A 24,786-nucleotide genomic window follows, 5' to 3' on the forward strand; every position below is an offset into this window, starting at 1 on the left:
GCCCGTGCCCTCACCCAGCCCACAGGGCCCATGAGCACGCCTGCTGAAGCCTGCAGAGACAACGTCCGCTGCCGTCCGCTCATCCAGGCACGGGCGGCTCCATTGCGGGAGGCAAGCACGTGCGGCACACACAGCTTTCCTTAATGAACCCGCACTGATTATTCCTCATCACACACGGGGCCATCTCTGTCCCCTCTGCTGTAAACTGTCTTGAGTGCCACAACAAAAACCATCTTTTCCTCCCCACTAATACTTGAGTTGGCAGGACAAAACAGCTGCAAACACAGTTACTATTTCAGAGTAAGAGATGGGGAAAAGGAGACGGCTACATTCATGCACCTCCCTGCGAGGCTGGGCTGCTGGAAGCACAGTGGCTAAGTGCAGCTCAATCTGTTTTGTAAGGTTAAGCCCAAGCACAAGGTGCCTGACAGTGAAGTCCCACTGCTGCTGCAGTCACAGGACTTGGGGCACCTCATGAGAGCAGCACTGACCATACCAGAAGAGCCCAACCTCACCTGACACCAGAAACCTCCTTTTTGCTTGTGAATGAAGCACAAGTTCCAGAAAGTCACAGCTGCCTGGCTGTTCCCTCTGCAGCTGTCACAGGCAGTAAAGTGCTCATGTTCTCCATCAAAGGCCAGGAGACCAGGAACTCCATGTTGGATACTTTTCTGCTTTTATTTAAAAAAAAATCCAGAACGGATCCAGTAACAGTTTTATTATCAAGGAAATTATTTTACCATAAGCAGAGAACAGACACAGGATGGAGCAGAAGGCTTAGACAAGCAAAGTACTGAACTTCCACGCTGCCTCTTTTCTAAGAAATTATGTTACAGCTGAGTTTGAAGTAGCCCCTTTCCTTCAGAACAAAGGTACCAGCCTAGCTCAGGGCTAAATGGTCTCCAGCAATGTCCCCAGTCTTGCCCCTCCTGCTCCCAGCCCTCCACCTGCTCCCAGCTCCTCAGACCCACAAGGAGGAGCCATGCAGGCCTTATTCTCCTCCCCCTTCCCAGAGAGCTTCCATCTCCACCCTCCAATTTCATGACATGGTTTCCAAGCTTGGATCTCAGATTTACTACACCATTGTGTCAAGTATTAAATGATTAGCCAGTCCCCAGGTGCTCAGGGAACACACCAGGGCCAGACTCGTAACTTTGTCTGGCATGAATTAACTTTCATCAAGTGACAATTTATCTAGCAGACACATCACTAAGTTTATACATTGAAGAATTTTATATATAGAATACTGCAAAAACACAGTAAGTCTGAATTCTGCCCCTTGCTGCTCAGGAAGGTCCCTTCTCTCCCAAGCATCAAGAAAATCGACCTCTTCATCGTTCTCTCATCAAGGCAAGACAGAGACTCCTTATTGCTTCTCTTCCTTCTGATCTCCTGGACTTCCAGAACCCTCTCGCTCTGAGGCCATCTGTGAACAAACAAGTTTATCACTTCTGGTAACACAAACTGCTTCTTCTGGCCATTTTTCCCTGGCTGGCTGCTCAGGTCAGCTCCAGCCTGGAGAACCTTCCCTTCAGTGCAATGAGCAGTGTCCACTGAGAAGGGAAATCCTCATCTCTGCCTGAGCTCTGAAAGGGAGAGAACAATCTTCCCTTCCCAGGGGATGTAACAGGCTGACACTGCAGCACTCAAGGCTTGGTTTGACCTCAGGAAAGCAGCTGTCCCCAGTAAGGAGAGCTCAGCACCAAGGTCACCTGGGCACCCTGCCACTGCCATGCTGGGGCACCTCCCTGCACAGGCAAGCACACCCTGGCCAGGTGCCAGTGGGTGCAAGGGCCTTCCACTGGGAAGGAGGTGGAGAAGAAAATCCCCAAGGCCTTTACTGTGGCTTTAGGCAGACCGAACAGGAATTGTCTTTTACAATCACCCTGAAGAAAGTTCAGGAGTTATCTTACTCCTTCAGGCACTGCATGCACTGAGGGGAAAGCCCACTCCTTACTCTTCTGAATGCTCCTTACTAGGAGTTTCCCCCCTTTCCAGGGAATGCAGTACAGTAACAGAACACCAAGCCTGGAGGCATGGCCGGGATTGCAGGCTTTCAACTCTCCCTGACAATCCACAGCTGCTCCTTCAGCCAGTGTCACTCAGAGGGAGCTGCACAGAGGCTCAGCACCACCTCCCACCCAAGAGTTCTGCGGGTTCTGAAAGTGAACTGGCCATGCACCTACCTTCTTGTATGCCATTTCAAAGAGTTTCAGGGAAGCCTGTTGCAGGCTGGTTGCTGCCTGCCTGATGTTCTCTCCTGTTTCACTATCTTTACGAGCCAGAAGTTCTCTCATTTTAGCAATTTCTTCCTTTAATTTGTTGCACTGCAAAAAAGACACAAAGGTGAAGTGCTGCACTTGGTTCGTTGTTAATCTCCATGCTGTCATTTCACCACCTGCTGGCCCCCTGCTGGCCACCTTTCGTGCCAGAAGCCATCAAGTGAAGCCTCAGAGTGTGCAGGGCCTAGCACTGTGCCCAGCTCCCAGTGGGCACCTGTCCACTTCACTAACAGTGTCCCAGTTGGCATTAATGGGGCCTTGTTTGCTGTCTGGGCAGAGGTGCCAAGAACAGAGCTCTGCAGGGCCTGACCACTGGCCAAGGCTGTGCTCTGTGCCTGGCACAGCTCACCTGGCACAGCCACGCCAGGGCAGGGGACAGCAAGCTGGTTTCTGTGTATACTGCTGGGGAGCTGCTGAGCAAGGCTGCTCCTGCCCTGGTCAGTCCCTGTGCTGCCCGTGGAGCAGGAGCTCAGAGCAAACCAGCAGGGCAGGCTCAGCCCTGCCCAGAGCCATCTGTCAGTCCCTGCACAGGCTGGCACTGCCTGCTTCCCCGGCAGGCTGGAGGGCTCCTGGGCACAGCTGTGCCAGCAGGGATCGCAGACATGGGCACAGCTCTGCAGCACACCACGGGATGAGGACATGGAGTGACAGCCACCATCAGCACTAGCCAGCACCGGCTGCCCCCACCTCCCCAGGGGAATCACGGAGAACAGTCCCTCCAGGGAACAGGGATTCAGGCTCCATGCTCCTGTGAGAGCAAACTCTCTCAATTCCAAACAAAGAGACAGCCATTATCATGGGGTCCCAGAATGGTTTGTGTGGGAAGGGACTTTAAAGATCATCTCATTCCACCCCCCCGCCATGGTCACTCAACCAAGTTGCTCCAAGCCCTGTCCAGCCTGGCCTTGGACACTGCCAGGGATCCAGGAGCAGCCACAGCTTCTCTGGGCACCCTGGGCCAGGGCCTGCCCACCCTCCCAGGAATGGATTCCCTCCCAATATCCCACCTATCCCTGCTCTCTGGCAGTTTAAAACCACTGCCCCTTGTCCTGTCCCCATCTGCTGGCAGAGAAACAGCCTTTAACTGACAGGAGGCTATTAACAGCAAACTCCAATTGTGCTCCCTCAGACACCTCAGAGCCCCCAGGAGCCCTTTAATTCTGCTTCCCAGAGTTGTTAAATTGTAATTGGGCACACTCCTCTAAACTTGGCTTTTGAAATTCACAGTGCACTGCCTTTGAGTGGTGTGAAAAGCACTCTTGGATATTAAATACCCATTTCATTTCTAAGAGAGAAAAACTGGAGTTAAGTGGGCACTGATTTTTGTTGCCCCCAGGTTCTTGGGTACTGTGCATGCACTGCCAGGAGAGCACAGCAGCTCTGCCCTGTCCCTCTGCTAACAAGAGCAGACACTGTCCACAATCTCCAGCCTTGGAGCAAACCTCTCCTCTGACAAGACAGCCACAGCACAGTCCTTATCACTGCACTGCAAGGCCACACCAAGGACACAGTTCTGTCAGAAACCTCTCATCAGCAGCTTCCCAGGCGCTCAGAGCCTCAGTGACACCAACCTGGCACTTTGCAATAGGTTATTTGCCAGCACCCAAACCCTGCTCCCCTAAGGATGATTGTCCATCCTCCCCTCAGCCACACTCACCTCTCCCAGTGAGTGCCACAGCCAGAGGTGCAGGGCTGTGCCACCTTCACCCAGCATGGAAACACAGCCAGAGCTGCAGCCACTGGCCAGAGCCAGCTGGGAGGTCAGTGGGAATGCGAGCAATGATTTTGTGAGAAATTTCATGTGCTGTAGCACTCTAGGGTCAGGAACCACCTACCTCATCTGCTGGCAGCTGATCCTTGAACTCTTCCATCTTGGACTCCGTGTCGTGGATGATGCCCTCGGCCATGTTCACGGCCTCCACGCGTTCCTGGGGTAGAGAGCTCATCAGGGCTGCTGCCCACACCACTGGTGACACAAGTGGTGGCATTGCATGCCCCAAACTGCCAAGTTCCCCTCAAGTTCCCACCCAAGGTCCTTCTTAATGGCACGAGGGCAAGAAGAAATGCAAGCAAACCATTTCTAGGTGCGCCATGGCCCCACAGGGCGCTGTGCCAGCCAGCCCTCAGGCTTTCACTCACAGTCACTCCCCAGAACTACAAGTGAGCAATGCATCACCATTGCTGGCACACGGGAAAGGACAGATGCCTCAGGGACAGCACAGCACACTCTGGTCCATGGGAAAGCAGATGAGCTTTTAGAGAACATCCTGAAGCTTCTTCAGCAACAGGGGCACCAGAGACAACTCAAATGCTGGGTGGTTTTACTCATGGTCCCTTATTACAAAAACTCCCATTTATGCATTCCTGATGCTTTTTTGGCAATAAAAGCAGAAGCAGAAAAGTGTAACGAGGCAGATTTTGAAAGCTCCAGTTATCACCTTGCTCTGTGAGCTCACTGGACAGGGGTGAGTTCCACTTGAGGATAACAACAGAGAGGAACTTATCCAGCAATTTAAGATTCAAAGTAAGGCAGCAGAACAGTTTTCAGTGCAGCCTCTTTAGATGCCAGACCTTCCCCTACACTCCACAGCAATGATGAGGTTATTTGAACAGTGGGACTCTCAGAGCGAGGTCTTTGAAGGTTCTCCAGCTAACCTATAAATGTCCTGAGGCCAGGCAGAGCTGCTTCCTGGGGGTTTATTCCATGCCTTCTCTCCTTCAGTACTCTTCTGATCCCTTCCCTACTGGGGGCAAGACTTACAGCACTGCCTGGACACCTGAGACAGGCTCCTGCAGACTGAAGGACACAAAGTGCATCAATTCCATGTGCCAGTTTCAGCAATCACTGAACACATGCTGGTGCCACATCCCAGAGTCAGCCTCTGATATGTCTGCTTAAAAATCAATGCTCTATATTTAGTTGCATAATTCATTAGTACTACCCTCATTAAACCATGTAGTTCCAACCATTAATCCTGTGTGTATTACAGGTTCAGTCACTCCTCCATGGCAAGTGCTATCTGTCCTCAACAAGACCAGTGAGGATTTCCATCACCTCCTTCTGGCCTCACTTGCACTGAGGCCAGCACTGCTCACATGGACACAGCATTCCAGGTGCCAAATGCACAACCAAGGGTGACAGTGGAGAGCAGCAATGACAGAAGCCCTCCCCAGAGCTGCAAAGCTGCTCGCCATGAGCAGCGGGCAGGTGGGTTTGCTCACTGCTGCCTCCACATCCCAGGAATTCCTCAGGGAGCAGAGAAGTGCAGTCACAGAGGGCAAGGTACCTAGCCTCAAAACCCAAATGCCTCGGCAAACACCTTTGTGCAGCCCTGGAGTGTCACCTGAGTGTAAGGGAAGGAGCAGACTTGGTAAGAGCTCAGAGAGCAGAGCCCTGGGCCCCAGGGGTGGGCACAGCCCAGAGCAGAGTGGTGAAAGCAGCAGGTCCTGTCAGCCCATTACCTTTCTCCGCCTGTCCTCCTCCGCATATTTCTCTGCGTTCTTCACCATATTCTCAATTTCATCCTTGCTGAGGCCACCAGAGGACTGGATAACAACTGCAGCAGAGAAGAATGTGAATAAAGGATCTACTCTCACCTTTGAGGAAAGAATTATTCCCCAGCCTAACGGCAGCAGCCTCACTCACACTCTGCAGCCACAGAGGCCCTGTGGGCAAGACAAAGACTGTGACTCTTTAAAGAGCCACTGATACTGCTGGCAGGTGAAAGCCTCATCTCCTGGATCTGCAACTCCCCAGCTCCACCATACATTCCCCACCTGCTGGTCTGCAAGTCACTCTGGCCAGTCCTCACTTAATCCTCCTAGACAGTGAGGGTGCACCAAAACCCTCAAACCAAAGGAGCATCCCAGATTAGAACCACAGAACTAAAAAAAAAAATCAAAACTAAAACCCCTCAAAGAAACAAGCAAACCCTCCAGCAAAAGCCCAACCAACAAAAAAAAAAAAAAAAAAAAAAAAAAAAAAAAATCCAAAGAGAAGGAATGGTTTCACCAAAGATTCCCTTCCCTGTTGGAAAACAGCCCAGGCTTGGTGGCAGGGTAAGACAACATTCCCCACCCAGCTCCTCACATTGCCCTTAATAAGGAATGGAACGTGATTCTATGGGCAGGCTCTTACACGTCCCCTCCTTGGTAATTTCCTTCTATTAGTGTCAAAAAGAACATTCTAGATTCAGGCTTTACTGCAAGAATTAGTCTAATTTCATTGAAAGAGAACCAATATGCAGGATAACTCAATTCCCACAAAAATGCATGCTACTATCACCATTTAAAGGAACTTTTCTATGGAATATTTTTGTCAATGGTACAGAACCCTGAACAAAGACACACACACAGAGGTTTCCTTTGGATACATATGTGGGATGAGCAATTCAGCTTTGTAATTGGGACCACATCTACCTACAGGTAGGCAGCTAAAAGTAATTCTGGTTGCCTGTCATCAGGAGCCTTTTACTCAGCAGTAGAAGGCTGCCACACATTTAAGACCTTCAAGGAAATCAAAGAAACAAGCAGGGTGGTTTTGGTGCCAACCTGTTGCCAAAGCACCAAGCAGTGTGATTAAAAGCAACATACACCTTCCAGTTGTGTAGAGTTAATACTTCTGCTAACTGGAGCATATCATTGCTCACGGGGTCTCTCCAAGTAACAGCTGAAGGGCAGTACAGAGGCTTCCAGTTACAAGGAAGAAGAGAGTTTTATCTTCTATCAGGGGAATCTGTAAATGCTTAAAATTAACCTCCTGAAACTACCACAGAACTTTAGAAACTGTCAACTATGTCATTAATTACCCCAGTACACAGGGCCTGACATTTCACTCTATCACAGACCAGAACACACTGGTCTATACAACTTGAACTCCCTAAGCCTCCCACCAGCTGGTGACATTTCCAGACTAAACAGAAGAAAACGGACAAGGTGGTTACAGGGAAAACCTGGTGCTTCAAAATACCCCAGTCTCTAGACCTTTAGAACGTAGTAACTACAAACAAACAGGGTCTCAGCACAGGGCTGTCTACTCAGTAGTACACGACACACCCTGAAGTCAGAGATCCTCCTGATTTGATTCTCCCTTAAAAGCTGCCACCTTCATGCAGCCAGGCTCACAGACAGCAATCCCTGTGTGTTCCTGAAGAAACAGCACTCCCACACAGCTCAAGGACAATTCATACACAGTGCTGCATTCCAAACTGCAACTTCTGTCCCCTCAGGGTAACACAGGGCACACATGACTGCCCCAACACCTTGGTGACAGAGCACAGCCCACCAACACCAGTGACCCCCCAGTGAGCCACCCTGTGTGCCCAACACCTGGGCACTGGGACACAGCTGATCCATGCAGGAAACCCAGGAAACAGATGCACTCTGCTCACGTGTTGCTGCAATTATTCCAGATAGCAACACCAAGGCAGGACTCTCACACAGGGCAAAACCACTTGGAATGTGGCGAAACCCTGCCAGTGAGAGCTGCCTTGACATTGGCATAGGCAGGTGCTTCATCTCTGCCTAACATGCAAAAAGAGCATCCACTGGCAGCAGGTTACTGGAGAGGGCAAAGGCTGTGTGCCTACAGAAGCTTTGCTGCCCTACAACAAACCCACAGCTCAGTTCTCACTTATCCCTTTGCCCACCCTCCTTTCCAGGGCAGACACAGGCTCAGATGACTTCAGCTTCATCTGTGCTGCACTGGCAACAGTCTGAAGAGTGGGGGTGACCCAAGCATGGAGCCACACTCTCCATTCCCACCCTGGACTGTGGGACACCATCCAGGCAGCACTGGAGCACACTCCATTCCCCCTGGAGTAGCGTCACCCTCAGCACCCCCTGCCCAAATCCCTGCCAGGCCCAGGGCACTCACTCTGCTGCTCCCGCCCGGTGCCCTTGTCCTTGGCTGACACGTGCACGATGCCGTTGGCGTCGATGTCGAAGGTGACCTCGATCTGGGGCACTCCCCGCGGCGCCGGAGGGATCCCGACCTGAGCAAGGAAAAGGCATCAGCTCCCACAGGGACAGAGCTCAGGGGACAAGGGCTGGGCACATCACCCTGGGGATCTGATGCTGAATGAACCACTAACCAGCCCTCAGAGCTGAGTCCTCTAAGTGCCTGTTGGCACCATGCTGTGCACTGAAACCTGGTTTCTGCCCTGGAAAAGTGCACAGAAATCACAAGAGGACCCCCAGGTTTGGTTTCAGGGTGGTTCAGGTTCTGCTTTATTGCTACACAATAGCATTCCATAGCTCTGGCAGGATGCTCTACTTCCTCAGTTCTGGACGTGGATTTCACTGGTCACCTCTGGGAAACCATTTTAAGACAGTAAGAGGCAGCACAGCTTCCTTCAGAAGTACAGAAGGGCAACATCCTTCCCTTCTGCAGGGCTTTTCCTAGGAAGTCCACACAAACTTGATGAGTTTAATCTACCAAACTTTACCAGTACTAATCAAATCCATTTTGTTCAGGGAGCTGGTTGGGCAGCCCCCCTCTGCTCCCAGCAATCCTAGAACACATCTGTGCCCCAGGGAGCAGGGTGTGGGCTCAGTTCACAAAGTCTCCACACAATTCTTCAGAATGATGTGTTGACAGTTTAACATCATGGCACACACACTGCAATCCCACAAACACACATCCTGGGGTACCTTGGCTCACACCAACTCTGCTCCCAGAGTCTCACTAGGCTAAAATGGGCATCCCTGGGGACTGCAGGTATCCTGGAGATGTCTCAGCTCCCACCTTGGCTACACTAGAGGAGAGGCCAGCATTCAGATTATCTGCTGATACTGCACAGGCTTTTTTATACCCAGAGAGCCCTTCCTGGTGAACCAGGCCCAGCCCGAGTGCCACATTGAGAGTGCTCAGAAACTCTGAGTTCCATCTTCAATGCCAGTTGGTCCTCAGCCACAGAAAGGCTGTCCCATGGCCAGGCTGTGCCTCTGGAGGCTGCTTTTGTACTAAAAAGGGGTCAAATGTCTTCTGTAAGATGACTTCCCCTCAACACTGCCTTCAGGGGGCAGCTGAAATGGAGAAGGCTCTGGATGTCTCCAAGAAGGTCAAGTCTAACGTCAAGAATAGAGAAGCCAACGTACCAATGTGAACTGGCCAAGCAGTTTGTTGTCACTGGCCATCTCTCTCTCTCCCTGGCACACTTTGATCTCCACTTGTGTTTGCCCATCAGCAGCTGTAGAAAACACCTATGGAAAAGGAAGTTACTGTATAGCTAATCAGAACACAAACATCTGCAGTTACAAGCTGACTGAACAAGGAATAAAAAGAAGCTGCTTGTTGCTCCTCTGACGAAACTCCAGGGCATCAAGGCTTGCAAGAGCCAAGCCACTGTTGTTTTGTCCTGTATGCACCTGGGGACACAAAAACTGGCCATCCATGGCAGGAGCAGGTTCCAGGGCAGCCACCACACCCCAGAAAAATCCCCCCTGAAGCAGCAGGCTCCAGCCCACACCCCAGGCAGCTCAGGTGCTATCAGAGAGAGCACACAGCAGCAGGCCCAGACAGAGCCAAGGGAAGGAAGGGATCACACCCAAGGCACCAGGACATTACAATGCAGAGAAATGATAACCCTTTCCCAGGCACTCAGCCAAGCAAGGGCTCTCCCATGGGCGTGGTGCTCAGTCTCAGAAGGGCTCCACACAATCCTTCTTCAGAACGATGTGTTGACAACTGACATCATGGCACACGCACTGCAACAACCCTCACCAGGCCACAAACCCCTGGCCTATCTTGTCACCCTTAACTGCCCTCCTCTCTTGGGCACAGCAATAACCAGAAATACTCAGTGGCTGACATTAAACCTGATTTCTCCACTGCTTCTCTTGTCAGCTGAGGCAAAACCATCTACTGTAATGCTCTGGGTGGCCTTTCCCAAGTTGTCTGACAGCACCAGCGAAGTCCCACCCATTCATAGTCAACTCTTACCTGACTCTTCTTGGTGGGGATGGTGGTATTCCTGTTGATGAGCTTTGTGAAGACACCTCCCAGAGTCTCAATGCCCAGGGAGAGGGGAGTTACATCCAGCAGCAGCACATCTGTCACATCACCAGCCAACACTCCACCTTGGATAGCTGCTCCAATGGCCACAGCCTCGTCAGGATTGACTGCTTTGCTTGGAGCACGGCCAAACAATTCCTGCACAGTCTGCTGCACCTGAGTGGAGACACAACACAGCTCATCCACGGGAGAACCACCATGGCCACAGCAGCCTTGGCTCAGCTCTGTGTCCTTATACTGCTGCTGTGATGGAAGCCTGAGACAGAGACATTGAGCCTCAGCTCTGTGCCTGCTCCCTCAGTGCCCACCCTCCTGCACAGCACTGAATGCCCTCATTCCAGCCCAGACAGCCCCTTCTCCAGAGGCTCTGTGTGTGCCAGCTGCAAGGCAGCACCTTCAGTGCCTTCACACAGCCCAGCCACATTCCAAGGGGATCCTTTTCAGGCTTATCTGGGAGTCAAGGACTGCTCCCTGGGAGCTGTGCAAGCCAACACTGAGCAGGACAGAATTGCCAAGGTCAGAACAGCTGTGGAAGAGCATAGGGAAGGGAAAAGATCCAGCAGCACGGTTCATGTTTTTTGTGTGCAGTAAAGGGAAAAAAAAGGGAGTTGTGTAAAGAACAGTATTTTCCAACCCTTTATTTCATGGGCTGTTTTAGCAGGGGAGATGTGCTTTGTCAGCACTCTGAGCTCTGCTGTCAGCTCTGCCCTGCTCAGCCCATTCTCCAGGACTGTGCTCATGATCCCAACAGATTTCATGCTGAAGCATCCAGACAGGAATGCATGGAGGGTCTGCCCCAGAGCACAGCTCAGAATTGCTGTCGTCTGCTCTACAAGGGAAGGCTGTGGGGTGGGGCCTTCTCTCTGAGTAGAGGTGCTGGGCACACCAGCCCAAGTGAGTGGGATGTGCCTGGAAAATTTCTGGAAGCAAATACTCAGCTGTGCACTGCAGCCAGGAGACACCTGCCCAGAGTGCTCATTACAGAGGAGGACTCTATGTGTGAACATGTAATTAAATGCAAGTCTTTTCCTCCAGAGGTGTATTTCACAGTACAAAGCAATACTTGTAACCACCCACAGTCCACCTCCCAGAGTACTAGCCATGAGAGCACTCCACAAGTGCCACATTCCCTCCTAACAGGGAGAAGAGAGCAGAACAAGGTACCCAAAAGAAGGCTTGGCTGTGTACAACACACTGGCACCAATTTCAGAGGCAGAGCTGTAACTACAGGCACTCAGGAAAGCATTCTGTCAGCTCAAAGCTACACATGCTGGGGGTTATGAGGGGAAGAAGGAAAAATGAAAATCAATATTTAAGTTCTGTCTTCCACCCCTGAAGGACATAGTATTTCAGGAAAAGATTTTGTGTTTGTCATCACTTTATACATAGGTAATCACACCACTCTTCCCTTATCCAGCTGGACAACAAGGACTTTGGGAACATACAGCAGTTACTCCACCTGAGCTTTGGCCACAACAGGAGCTTCTGTTTATCTTGCTGCTCTGGCTCCCCTGCCTGGCTGACCTTCTGCTCACACCAGTATCACCTCCAGCCACCAGGGTCATTAACACAAGCAGGAAAAGCTCTCCACCAAACCCCAAATCAACCCCAAGCAGGACCATGTACACACCTACTGTCCTAGAGAGAACCTGCAAATCACAAAGCAACAAATAGTCCAAGCCTGAGTGGTCCCTCTGGAGGGAGATTTTGGTGCTCTCTGCAGGAAAGGCCAAGCTGTACCCTTGGAGGGAGCAGTGAACATCCCTGCTCAGCTCTGGAATGGAGGAGCAGCAGCAGGCATGGCTGGAACAGGAACAGTAAATCACCTGCAGGCAACACTAATCTGCACAACTGTGCATGTCAGCACAGCAGGCTTTAAAGTTACCTGCTGAGCTTATCCCCACAGAACGTAAGGGCCAGGCTTTACATAAGGAGTTTCTGCAAGCGCCAGCTAAATGGGCCTGCCAACACCAGGTAGCTCCGATTACACACAACCAGCAGGTACCAGAGGGGTTCTTCATAGCTGCAAGTGCTGGAAATCCCTTGGAAGGCACAGATTGCTGACAAGTGGCTGTCACTGAAATGCACCTTTACCATACCGAGTCCCCAAGAAGAGGAAATTCCCTGTACTTCACAGCAATGCTGCTTGTGTCCAGTGCACACCAGAATGTCAGGCTGCAGCTGGACTTTCACCTCCCAGCACATCCACCGTGACTCTGCACAGTGCAACTCGGCTCCAGCCCCCAGGTCCCAGCTGAGCTAAGCAAACAGAACAAGAGGCCCTGGGCACTGCTGCCATGGGACCCTCAGCACTGAGTTTGCCCTCAGCACTCCCAGCTCCTCTGTCCCAATCCCCCAAACAGCAATCACAGGGCAGCTGTGCCAGCCCCGCCTCAACAGGCCTGAGCCCATACCTTTGGCATTCTGGTCATGCCACCAACGAGGATGACTTCCCCAATGTCACTCTTGCTGACTTCCGCATCCTGCATGGCTTTCTGGCAGGGGGCCACTGTCCTCTTGATCAGGTCAGCCACAATGCCCTCGAACTGCGCCCGACTCAGCTTCATGTTCAAGTGCTTTGGTCCAGAGGCATCCATGGTCAGGTAGGGCAGGTTGATGTCGGTCTGTGGCATGGAAACAGGCTCAGGGAAAACCAGGAATGGGCTTTACAGCAGCTTACAGTATCTGCGTGGCTGTTCACCCTCCAGCCCAGTTTAAGTGGCAGCAGGTACACCTTTATGTTTGACATTTCAGAAATAAGACAATTCATTTGTTCCATACCTCATGGTTACAACTGTTAAACCCCAGTTTTAATACTGTGTTGCTTCAAGGTCTTTCACTGTTGAGCAAAATAATTTGTCACAGCCAGGAAGTAAGAGCAGTAACACTGGATGAGACAACCTTAATGCTGCTCCTTCAGCACAACACAGAAGAAAGCCCATCTGCAGAGTTCCAAAGATTCTGCCAAGTGACTGGTACTCCACATGAGGTAAATTCCTTGAAGGTATTTCCTTCCCTCCTGGCTGCTCTCTAAATGCCAACAGCTCATGTTCAACAGCCATTCTGCTGCAATTTATATTTATATTATATTATTATACTATTAGTTATTATTTATATTTAACACAAAGTTAAATTAGAGCAAGGAACCATATTCCCCATTTTAATGGCTGCTTGTCACACGGCTGGATTTTTAAAGTAAACCTTATACTGAAATCATCTGATTCAAGTGCTGAGTCATGCTGATGTCCAAAGACACTACAATCCAAAGCAATTAAAACATTAGTGCTTCATCTCTAGAGATTTTTACACAAGAATTAAAACCAAGCTGCTGACTAGAAGTGTGCGCTCACTTTATACACAGCATGGTCAGAAGTATTAGGGGAAAATGGGACCAAAAGCAAGTTGTTTTCACTTCACTGTTAAAGACTTAAAGAATTCAGTCTTTCCTGATATGAACAAACTACATTTGCCAGCTGTTGAGCTCATAAAACAGAGCTTGCTATGTCTCTGGCAGAACCATGCAGCCATTGTGACTGCTCTCAGCTCCTTGCTATGAGCTCCCCGCTGGCCAGCAAAAGACCACCATCAGATAAAACTGAAGATGCTTATTCAGAAGTTAGAACTTGGCAGACTCCCCATTTCAATTACTACATAATTGACCTTAATTTCACTTAACCAGGACTATTACACTCCCAACTTGCTGCTTCTTCAGTAATGAATAAAAGACATGCTTGACTGCATTAATATACCAAGTTGATGGAAAAAAGGAGGGAGGGTCACTGCTGCCCATTGTCCCACCAACTTGTCTATAGGCAAGTAAGTCAAGATTCTGTATAGGAATTACTACACAAATGAGCTGTTTCAGTGGAATGAGTAGCACCAAGGTTTTGGAACTGCCTGCACAGAGCTGTAAGTCGTCCCAGTAACTCAGCAGCACTAGCTAAATTCCCTGATGCCCATCACACTTCTGAAGTACAGAACAGGTTGGATAGGTCACATTCTACAAAATCAGAAGGTGTAGTGCCAGAAAAAGGGCAAAAACCAGCACCCAACAACTCAGCTTCCAGCACCTCTCTGTCATCTGTCTGAAAGCCCACCCTGCTGAGTGACCTCTGTGCCAGTGATGCCACTGGGTTACACAGAAGAAAAAACAGTGTCAGAGAGCTTAATAAACAACACCTGTGCAGAACTCAGTGTCTCCTACTGCTGTAGTGCATGCTCAGGATCCAGGCACATACCTGTACAGATGATGAAAGCTCACACTTGGCTTTCTCTGATGCTTCTCTCACCCTCTGAAGAGCCATGTTGTCTTTAGTCAGGTCAACTCCCGTCTGAGTGACAAAAACATGGTTAACAGACTCTCAGCACCTGCTCAGGAGCCACATCGCTGCACTTCACCTTCTCAGAGCTCTTGACTGAAAAGCTATTTTTAGAGCAGACTGCCATGTGCACTGTGCTGCTCTCTCCCTGCTGCTAGGGGTAGTCAGCATTTCCAGTCTGCCAGCCCTCTCTGCTCTGCAAGTGATCATACAGTGAATTACAGACTGAACCTTGGAAAGGCTGCTGCAGCACAGAATAAGACAGGACTGAATTAGCAAAGGAATTGGGATTACATGGCCATTTCCTCCCAGCAACCCTTGTTTGTCTCTATCCTGTCACATTCAATTGCACCACATAAGTTTACTTTTAAAAGTCAGCAGACTGTGTATAGGACAGTCCTGCTACACCAGAGTGAAAATGGCAGAAGTTCTGCTATTCTCTGCCTTCCAGGAAAGGAATAATCCACTTCAAGAAAAGAAGTGGAAGAAGTGGCAGCCAGGCTAAAGAATGACTAACCCTCTTAAATTCCAGCAGCACCAGAGGTGACAAGTCCTAAGAATTTAAGAGAATGCTCATTCTTCTAAAGAAGTTAGGCTGAAAAGCAGTAAGACAGGACTGTGCTCTCAAGAAACATCTTACCTCTCTCTTGAACTCTTTCACAATATACTGTAGCAAAGCCTGGTCAAAGTCCTCTCCACCCAAGAAAGTGTCACCGTTGGTGGACTTCACCTCAAAGACCCCCTTCTGGATTTCCAACACAGAGATATCAAAAGTGCCACCACCCAGGTCATAGACTGCGATGCTGCAGGGAGAAGCAGGACAACATTACTTTCTCAACAAAGGCGAGTGGCTCAGAACTCCCTCTCCTCAAGAGATGATGTGCAGCATGCACACTGGTGCCCACGCAAGTTCAAAGCCTCTCTAAAGACAGCAGTGAACAATCTCAAAATGTCGATACACCCTGAGCACTCAGAGTCCATGTGGGGGACCCTGGAAAATGTGCTGCACAAAGCCTGACCTTGCCAATTTTTTCAGAGAGGGCAGTTCCTGCCTCTCCAAAATCATACATTCTCAAATTTAATGAACACCAGAACTATTATGAAATGTTTTTTTCCCCAAATGTTTTAAATATAATGAGACTTTCCCAGCATTATCACTACCTCAGAAATACAGAACATCTAACAAAAGCCTGCACTTCTGTAACCACCCCTGACAGCAACAGAGGACTGAATTGAGGCAGGGGAGCTGCAAGCCATGGACAGCTGGCACAGCTCAGCACAGCCCCTGTGCTGCCCATCAGCACATCTAGTGACAGCCTGTCACCCAGCTGGCCTCAGCCACACCCACCACTGCCACCAGCAGGTAAGGAAATTAAATTGACACTCAGGTTGGATAATTAAGTTGTAGCTGCAAGTTATGAACTCTCTTTAACAAGGTTGGTTGGCACAGAGCAGAGGTGACATTACAGAGCTCTCACTCACAGCTGAGTCCACCTTGGCCGAAATCCAAGTAGTGCTCTAAAACCCAGCAAGCAGAGGAGGCAAATCCCAGCAGGTTTATTTCAGAGGGTTGGTGTTATGCACTTACACTTTGTCTTCAGACTTGTCTAGCCCATAGGCAAGTGCAGCTGCTGTGGGCTCATTAATCACCCTCAGGACGTTCAAGCCAGCAATCTGTCCAGCGTCTTTGGTAGCCTGAGGAGGAATGAGGAGAGTGCTAACTGACGAGAGAAACTGAATGCAATTTATGAGCCTCAACATCTCCCAGCTTGATGAGTACCTGTCTCTGAGAATCGTTGAAGTACGCAGGGACTGTGATCACGGCATTCTTTGCTGCATGTCCCAGGTAATTTTCTGGAAGAAAAAGGAGACAAAACAGAAGTTTTCCTTGTAAAAACACCAAGTTATCACTCAAAGAATCACAGAATGTGTGGGAAGGGACCTTAAAGCCCATCCCATTCCACACCCTGCTAGGGACACCTACCAGCCTGGCCTTGGACACTCCCAAGGATCCAGGGTCAGCCACAGCTTCTCTGGGCACCCTGGGCCAGGGCCTGCCAACCCTCAGAGGAAGATATTCCTCTTACTGTCTAACCTGAACTCACTCTCTTAATTTGAATCTACTGCCCCCTGTCCCATCACTACATGCTTTTGTAAGTAGTCTCTCTCCAGTAGTACCTAGTTTGAAATTATTTCTCCCAACCAATAAAAGCCCTTTCACAAAACACTGAATAGTTTGTAGATTTCTGGCAGCATAGCAATGCAACTCTGCAATTCCATCAGTGACTGGATGCCACTGTAATGAATTATCTGAGCGCTTGGCTTTTTATTGCATGAGACTGAAGCTGTAGTCCGTTTTACTGCATGTGATGCACTAAAAGTGACTCATTTTCATCCCATTTATAGAATCTGTTCTTGCTAACACTTAGCACAAGCAATGTACATATACCAACTTTATAAGTGTTTGAGACACCAAGTCAGAAAAATATATATTGCATCCTATTTTAAGGTCTCAAATTAAAAGAAGTCACCAAATGCACATTGAAATCTACTAAAAAGTACAAATGTGCACAAGGCAGAGTGGATGCACAGACAGGACTCATGGCTATGCAGCAGTCCTGCACAGAGCTTACACACTGCACTGCTCTCTGCTGCCTGCAGAGCCACTGCTGAGGCCATGCAGCACCCAGGCCAAAAGCCAACACCCCTCCAGGAAGTGGATCCCTGCTGAAGGCAGATCAAAGTCAGATGACCTCTAGATGCTCACACACCACATACTTGTATTTTACTACTGGTGGACCTCTAACAAGTGCCCAGGACCTAATACAATAAATTGATGAAGCTTCAGTCCTGCTCTCCTCACACTCAATGGACACAGTGTTTAACAAGCAAGGGTGCAGAAGGCACTACTGACTGTTCCCTCTCTGTACTACGCTCAGGCTCCCCAGAAACCACTTAAGGAATTGAGAAAGAGGATTATTTCCCCAGGCCAATAGGTATTTTACCCTAGTGAAGATTTAATGTCACCACTGGCTAATTAGCTACTAGGGCCCAACAATGGGGTCCTTGAACACTCCCTCTCTCCCTGTGTGTCACATACCCAGCAGCTGAATAGGAACAAAGCCACCCCAAGCCTGGCTGCCCCAGCCTGCACTCAGCAGCAGCCAGGGATGCACATAGACGGCAGCTTCTGGAAATGGAACACCCCCTTCTGAGTGTGAATTCAATTAAAATCAGAATCAAATCAATCAGCAACCAATTCTGATATAGTATCTTTTAAGTAAAGCACTGATATTTTGCCAAAGATCCAAGACTGAGGCAGATACTGATCTTCCTTAAGGCTTCCTAGGAGCCCACCGTTTCCTTCCCCCATCCACAGCCGTCCTCTTCCAAGAGAGAGGGTTTGGTACCAAGAAAGCAGTGTTATGGCTGCAGCACTTCCACATACACAGCACAGAAACAGCAAAGAGCAAGCTGTACTAACCTGCAGTCTCCTTCATCTTCATGAGGACAAAGGCACCAATCTGGCTGGGAGAATACAGCTTCCCATGAGCCTCCACCCAGGCGTCCCCGTTGGAGGCACGGACAATCTTAAATGGCACGTTCTTACTGAAAACCACAAAACTCACACTCAGTTTCTGCAGCAGCACAAACCCCGTACCACCAGTATCAGCAGATGAACACGTGTAGCTCTAAACAAAGACGACTGAACTCACCAGAGCCCCAGATCCAGAGTACCAGAGGTACCAATTAGAGATTGCTGCTGCCAATGCTTACACAATACAAATAATGTGCATATACCACCTTTATAAGTGAGACAAGTCAGAAATATATGCATTACACCCTATTTAAGGTCTCAAAGAAAGAGAATTAAGTCATCAAATGCACAGGCAGGACTCATGCTTATGTACCAGCTCCGGAGAGAGCTTACACACTGCATTGTTCTCTGCTGCTTTAATCAGACACCTCATCTAATCACAGGCCTGAGGTAAGATCACACAGCTTTGATTGCAAATACCCTCAAGAATTAGAAAACTCTGCACTGCAAGCACCATCAAGCCTTTTTTCTTCTTCTCTGGAAGCCTTAATGTGATCAGCAGTGAGCACAGCTAAATACAGCCTGGCCCTCAGACAAAAGCACTGCAACCTCGAGAGCTGAGGGCACAACTTCCCCCAGAGCAGGGCTGTGTTCGGAAGCAGAGCAGGTCATGCTACCCCCATGGTGTTTGCTGCCCCGGTGCTGGCAGTGGCACTGTCCCCTCACTCACATGTCCTTCTTCACTTCAGCATCGTCGAAGCGGCGGCCGATGAGGCGCTTGGTGGCGTAGAAGGTGTTGTGGGGGTTGGTGACCGCCTGGCGCTTGGCTGGCATCCCCACCAGGCGCTCACCCTCAGCCGTGAACGCCACCACCGACGGCGTGGTCCGGGCACCCTCCGCGTTCTCCAGCACCTGGGCACAAAGGCAAGTGTGACAGACACACGCTCACCTCAGGGCCACACTGGGGACACCCCACGTCTAACACTCCTGTTTTACTCACTTTTGCTTGCTTCCCTTCCATAACAGCCACGCAGGAGTTGGTGGTACCCAGGTCAATCCCAATAACAGCACCTTTGATTGCTTCTGAGCTGGACAGCACATCACAGGAAAGCAAAATTACCATTAAAGAAAAACAATTAATTGCAAAAATATGTCCAATCCCAAAGACAGGACAAAGGGATTTTCCACTCACGTTGATGCAAATCCAGGCTGTATCCTGACCTAAGGTGTTCTCTGACTTACACTGAAATTTAGGCTTGTGCCTCTGTTCTGAACTGGATGACTTACAGGTAGATTTTGCTTGTTAAAATAAGCATATAAGAATATTATTCTTCCCCAGAATATCTTTATTTCATATATATATATCTTCTCAACAACCCTTGAGAGTTTGGTATAAAGAAGTCATAACTAATTTTGTCCCTACAGACAGGAGTTGTTTTCAGTTACTTTTGATCACAGAATCCCAGACTGGTTTGGCTTGGAAGGGACCCTGAAGCTCATCCAGTGCCACCCTCTGCCATTGGTAAGGACACCTTCCACTATCCCACAGTGCTCCAAGCCCCAGTATTCAACCTGGCCTTGGACATTTCAAGGGATCCAGGGGCAGCCAGAGCTGCTCTGGGCAACCCTGGTGTTCAAACTTGTTTGAAAACATTAATCTGGAATGAAAACACAAATAAACTGCATTCCTTTATTTATCATGGCTTAGCATGGGGAGAAGAACCCACAGTGATAAATCACTTGGCTATGCAGGGTGCTCTGAGCCAGAGCCAAAGAAAACCACCTTCCTGATCCTCAGGAGCAACAGGTGAATTTAGCCTTGAAAATGGGAATGGTTCTCATACAAGACAAATTTGAACCCCTTCCTCCTGTCTGAGAAGAGGGTATTACCCACTCTGAAGCTCAGAGAATCCCTGAACCACAGCTCTGCTTACAGACAAAGGCACATTCTGGGATGGAGAAGGCATTCTGCAGCAGAGCAGGACTGTTTATTTCCAGGAATGTCACCTCTGTGCCCAAGCTGCCAGGGGCTCTAACTCCAGTTCCAATAACAAAGCAGTGAGCTTGGAACATTCAGCTGTACCAGACAGACCCAGCTTTCCCAACACAAACAGATTTCCCAGCCTATGGCCTGAATCAGCATCAAACAAACATCTCAGTAAGTCACACAACTGACTGCTCCCTTCTCCTGTTATCCTGCAACAAGGAAAACGAGTGATTCAAATGCACATTTGAAATTAATTTTAACTGCGGGGGAATGGATCCAGCATCATCCATACCATGTCAGTGTAAAACACTTTGTCCCAACAGTGTTTGGATTACTTTCTGGTTGGTTTTAATCAAACAAAGCTCAGCATCCCACATTTTGTGGGCACTGCTAGTGGGGGAAGCGGCAGGGAACAGCAATTCTCAAAGTTCCCCAGGAGTGAAACAAGATATTAAAAAACAGCCTTAGAGATGTTACCTGGAAAACTGGAGGAGGTTCCAGTTTTATTCTGCTGGTTTGGCTCTGTTACCCAATCCCTAGCTCTAGTAATCAGTTCTGGTATCAGGAAGAGAGTAAATATAAACACCAATAGCCAAACATGACCACCCCAAGGAGCACTTACGCATATTTCCTGCTGGATGCTGCTCTGAGAACATTTTGGCTGAGTCCATTCCAAAATGTCTGTGAAACAGAGACATTCAAATGAGAATTTATTTTAAAACATCAAGAGATCTTCAAACCAAGGCTTTTACAGGCAGACAATGTCAAAAGCAACACTGTCCTACTACAATGTACCCTCTTTAAACACTTAACTGCAAAGGAATTAATAACTTGAGCAAGACTCAGACTGACATAAACAGCCCCCGAAATATTGCACTAATTATCTGCCACAACCCGAATTTCTATGACCAGAACCGAGGTATTTCCCTCATTATAATAGAATCTGTGAGCATGCTACCAGGCAAAAGACCTCTCAGTAAATCAACACTGAGCCCTCAGCACTCCACAAGAGCAGCAGATAAACATTAACCCCATTTCTCAAAGCTTTGTGCCTGGTCAGCAACCAAAGCCCCACTGCCTCCCCCTGAGGAACCTGCAGCTGAGATTTTGCTGCACAGCTCCAGCTACACCCCAGCTTGGCCGCCTCTCTGCACGTGCAAAGCAGCATCCTGGGGAACTCGGGAAGCATCAGCCCTCTTTCTGATTAAGAACGAACTTGGAAAATTATATTTTCATGTGAACGGAAACGAGCCTCGGCTACTTTACTGATATTTAAAGACGTACAGCCAGGGGCAGTGCACGGATGGCTCAGGCTTTGACAGAGCAGAGCCATCAGGGCCAGCACAGCGCAGGCGATCTGCGCTCTCCGCTTGTCCCTAAATCGCCCCCACGTGCCCTGCCCGCCCGCTGAGGAACCGAGCGACCTTACCACAAACCTCCGTAACGCAGAACAGACTCAAACACCGGTAACACAGCTTCCTCTACACCCCCCCGGCCCGCATCGCCCCGCAGCCACATGAGCCCGCTCTTAATAAAACTGCGCACTGAGGAGCCGCGGCCGGGCCCGGACTCGCCGGCAGGCAGGGCCCTTCGCTGCTGCCGCAGCCGCGGTGCGCCCCCCGGCCCGTGCCCCGAGCGCTCTCCCGGCCCGTGCCCAGCCCGCGCTGCGCTCTCCCGGCCCGTGCCCAGCCCGCGCTGCGCTCTCCCGGCCCGTGCCCAGCCCGCGCTGCGCTCTCCCGGCCCGTGCCCAGCCCGCGCTGCGCTCTCCCGGCCCGTGCCCAGCCCGCGCTGCGCTCTCCCGGCCCGTGCCCAGCCCGCGCTGCGCTCTCCCGGCCCGTGCCCAGCCCGCGGTGCTCTCCCGGCCCGTGCCCAGCCCGCGGTGCGCTCTCCCGGCCCGTGCCCCGGCCCCTCACGGCGCTGACCTGCGCGGGGCGCGCGGGCGGCGCGGGCGCGGCGCGCGGCAGCAGCAGGGGCAGGCGGCTCGCGCTCAGCATGGCGGCGGCGGAGGACGGGCGCGCGGGGCCGCGGCTCTTCTGGAAACCTCCACCCACGTGGGCCGCGGGGGGGCCGAGACGCGCCGCAGGACCGCCGCCGGGGGCTGACCCAAATAATGCCTGATCCCACCGCTCGCTTTCGGCGCGCCGCTCGGACTCCGGCACCGGCGGCGCAGCTCCACGGTGGCTTCCCGACACAGAAAGACAGTTCGCTGTACAGGCCGCCGCGGGCCGAGGCGGGACACGGGCAAAGGAGCGGCGCGGTGCACACCGGCGTGGCTGTGGCAGCCCGGGTCCTGTGGCAGCCGCGCACTCAAGGTCGGACAGGATAAAGCGCACGGCGATTGCAGCGGCCTTGCGTCAGGCCCGTGCTGCGCGTGCGCAGCCCGCCGCATGCGCGGAGGGCCGGGGCCGTGCCGCCCCTTGCCGCGCATGCGTGTTTCAGCGGCGGGCTCCGCAGCGCCGCGCGGCTCCCCGAGCCCTGCGAGCCGCGCTCCCAGCGCCCGGAGCGGCACAAAACCCATACGTGAGCTCAAAGAAACACTCGTGCGGCACAAAACCCATGCGTGAGCTCAAAGAAACGCCCATGCGGCTCGGAACCCATGCGTGAGCTCAAAGAAACACCCGTGCGGCACAAAACCCATGCGTGAGCTCAAAGAAACACCCGTGCGGCTCAAAACTCATACATGATCCTCCCCAGAGGAGAAACAGGATTTTAAATCAAGCCAAGTAGCTGGCCAGTGTACCGTGTGACATCGCAGCCCGGCTCACACCCGTGTCACCCCTCGTGCTGTCACAGCCCCCCCACCTCAGGGGCGGCAGCGCCGGCTCAGCCCTGAGGGTGCTCATGGCCCGCAAAGGCCCGGAAGCCAAAATGGGAGCCCAGCCCGTGGCAGTGAAGGTTCCCGGGAGCAAGGGACACATCAGCAAGAGGCCTGGGGCCACCAGTGCCCCCCGTGGCTCCCAGGACGCTGTGGCGCAGCCAGCTGGGAACAGCCTCTGCTCTGGCCTCACAAGATCCTGCAGACACAACCGGAGCTGCAGCTCCCCATGTCCAGGGAGCTCTCCCAGCCTGGCTGCCAGCTGCAGCTCCTTATGCTGTCACTCATATTCCCGATGCAGAATGCCCCTTCAGCACCCTTGGAGCTCGTTTCAGACGCTGGAAGGCACTGGGGGGTCTCCCCACAATAGAGACTCCCTCTCTTCTCCGGGCAGAGCAGATCCAACTCTCTCAACCTGTCCGCACAGGAGAGCTGCTCCCCTTAGCAACCTGGTGGCCTCTGCAGCAACACTTCTGTGAACTGATGTTGGGGACACCGGCACTCTAATCTCTGCTCCAGGTGTGGCCCTGCCTAAGCAGGTTCATTCTGCAGGGTCAGGATCCATGTGGGGCCGGTCAGTCCCAGCTGCTGTGACTGGGCAGGATCAGTGCTCCCACAGGATCACCAGAGTATTTCCCATGGCTCACAACTGTGGATGTGGCAGTCTGGCCAGAGAGTGAGAAAACTAGACAGGTGTCACACTGCAACACGAAATAACTCACAGAAGCAGGCTAGATGTAAAAGGAAAGAAAACCCAAAAAAGCAAACTTTATTTTCTGACTCCAGTATATATACAATAGCAAAAATGACAGTGGATTGGAGGGTGAAACTGCCACCTCTCCAACCACACTGGTCAAACCAACAGTCTTATCAATTCTCTCCACCCACAAAGAAGAATGCAAAACAATCCGTATTTACATGAACATGCATGAGAAAATTCTGTTGAAATATACTTTTAAAGCTATCAAAAGTACAGGGCGACAGGTTTTTCCAGAATCGGCCTGAGAAACTTTAGGGAGTTGAAGTTAAACAATAATAACTTATTATTATAAACAACCTTTCCTACTTTCTGTTTTCTTGTTTTTTTCAAGGATTATTTATAAGAAGAGCATCTTGTTAATTAGTCAATCAAGTGAAATGTATTAACTAAATGACCAATGAAATCTACCTGGATCGGAACAGTTTCTAAAAAGGAGCAGTTCCACATATATGGTGCACAATATACCCATAACCTTCTGATGAGTCTGTCATTTCCTACTCGATAGCAACACACAAGAGCCTGACCTCATCCCTCGGCCATCTCTGCTGATGGAAAGCTGAGTCCTTCATGGGCCACCGCTAGTCTGGCAGGAGGGTGCCCGTGCCAGCCTCTCCAGTGGCCAGGCAGGGGCAGCAGCCGGCCGTGCTAGCGCTGCTGCAGCCTGCTCCGAGTTACAGCAGTGACAGCTTCATTGCCGGCACCGGCAGCTCCCAACTCTCGGCAAGGCAGCGATGGAAGTGCAGACACCCTGGGAAGCGGCTCCAGGAGCTCTGCTGTCCTTCCCCTCCGAGGGAGGAAGGGAGCAGGGCTGCTGTCCCCTCAGAGCCCCTGCCTGTGACGGGAGCAGCTCGTGCAGCACCCACGGAGCGACAGGCAAACGTATCAGCAGTCTAGAGAGGGGCTAAAAAGAGGAGTAAAAGGAAATTCTGCTCTGAAGGTCACCAAATCCCCCTGTGACTGCTCCTCTGTGGGGTGTGGCCTGCAGCGGCCCTGGGCCCATCATGCTGGGGTCTGGTGACTTGGGGTGTCAGTGCATGAAGCGTGTCCATGTTCCATGTCCCTCTGAGCCCA

General features: G+C 50.9%; 1 protein-coding gene and 2 non-coding genes across 3 annotated transcripts; all 3 read right to left on the reverse strand.

The window, feature by feature from the left end:
- Positions 1-653: 653 nt before the first annotated feature.
- Positions 654-22,198, reverse strand: HSPA9 (heat shock protein family A (Hsp70) member 9). Its single transcript, XM_021544868.4, has 17 exons — positions 22,063-22,198; positions 20,763-20,821; positions 19,154-19,241; positions 18,884-19,065; positions 18,100-18,224; positions 16,396-16,469; positions 16,204-16,310; positions 15,256-15,418; positions 14,535-14,627; positions 12,711-12,920; positions 10,225-10,452; positions 9,381-9,485; positions 8,158-8,275; positions 5,745-5,839; positions 4,118-4,210; positions 2,187-2,327; positions 654-1,426 (listed from the first exon to the last, which is right to left on the reverse strand). Exons 1-17 carry the CDS (start codon positions 22,132-22,134, stop codon positions 1,367-1,369), a joined length of 2,013 nt encoding a protein of 670 aa, XP_021400543.1. The 5' UTR covers positions 22,135-22,198; the 3' UTR covers positions 654-1,366.
- On the reverse strand, positions 8,828-8,896 carry LOC116184144 (small nucleolar RNA SNORD63). Its single transcript, XR_004148886.1, has one exon. It is a non-coding gene; the product is annotated as a small nucleolar RNA SNORD63 (small nucleolar RNA).
- LOC116184143 (small nucleolar RNA SNORD63) lies at positions 9,913-9,984 on the reverse strand. Its single transcript, XR_004148885.2, has one exon. It is a non-coding gene; the product is annotated as a small nucleolar RNA SNORD63 (small nucleolar RNA).
- Positions 22,199-24,786: the final 2,588 nt, after the last annotated feature.

This window comes from Lonchura striata, chromosome 13 (genome assembly GCF_050655825.1).
Source record: "Lonchura striata isolate lonStrDom1 chromosome 13, ASM5065582v1, whole genome shotgun sequence".
NCBI lineage: Eukaryota > Metazoa > Chordata > Aves > Passeriformes > Estrildidae > Lonchura > Lonchura striata.

Excerpts from the sequence above, each read along its gene's own strand:
- HSPA9 (XM_021544868.4), bottom strand. The coding sequence starts at position 22,134 with ATGCTGAGCGCGAGCCGCCTGCCCCTGCTGCTGCCGCGCGCCGCGCCC. Across the intron at positions 16,311-16,395 it reads TCAACGATTCTCAGAGACAG|GCTACCAAAGACGCTGGACA; the intron begins GTACTCATCAAG and ends ATTCCTCCTCAG. Across the intron at positions 9,486-10,224 it reads TCCCCACCAAGAAGAGTCAG|GTGTTTTCTACAGCTGCTGA; the intron begins GTAAGAGTTGAC and ends CCTTTTCCATAG.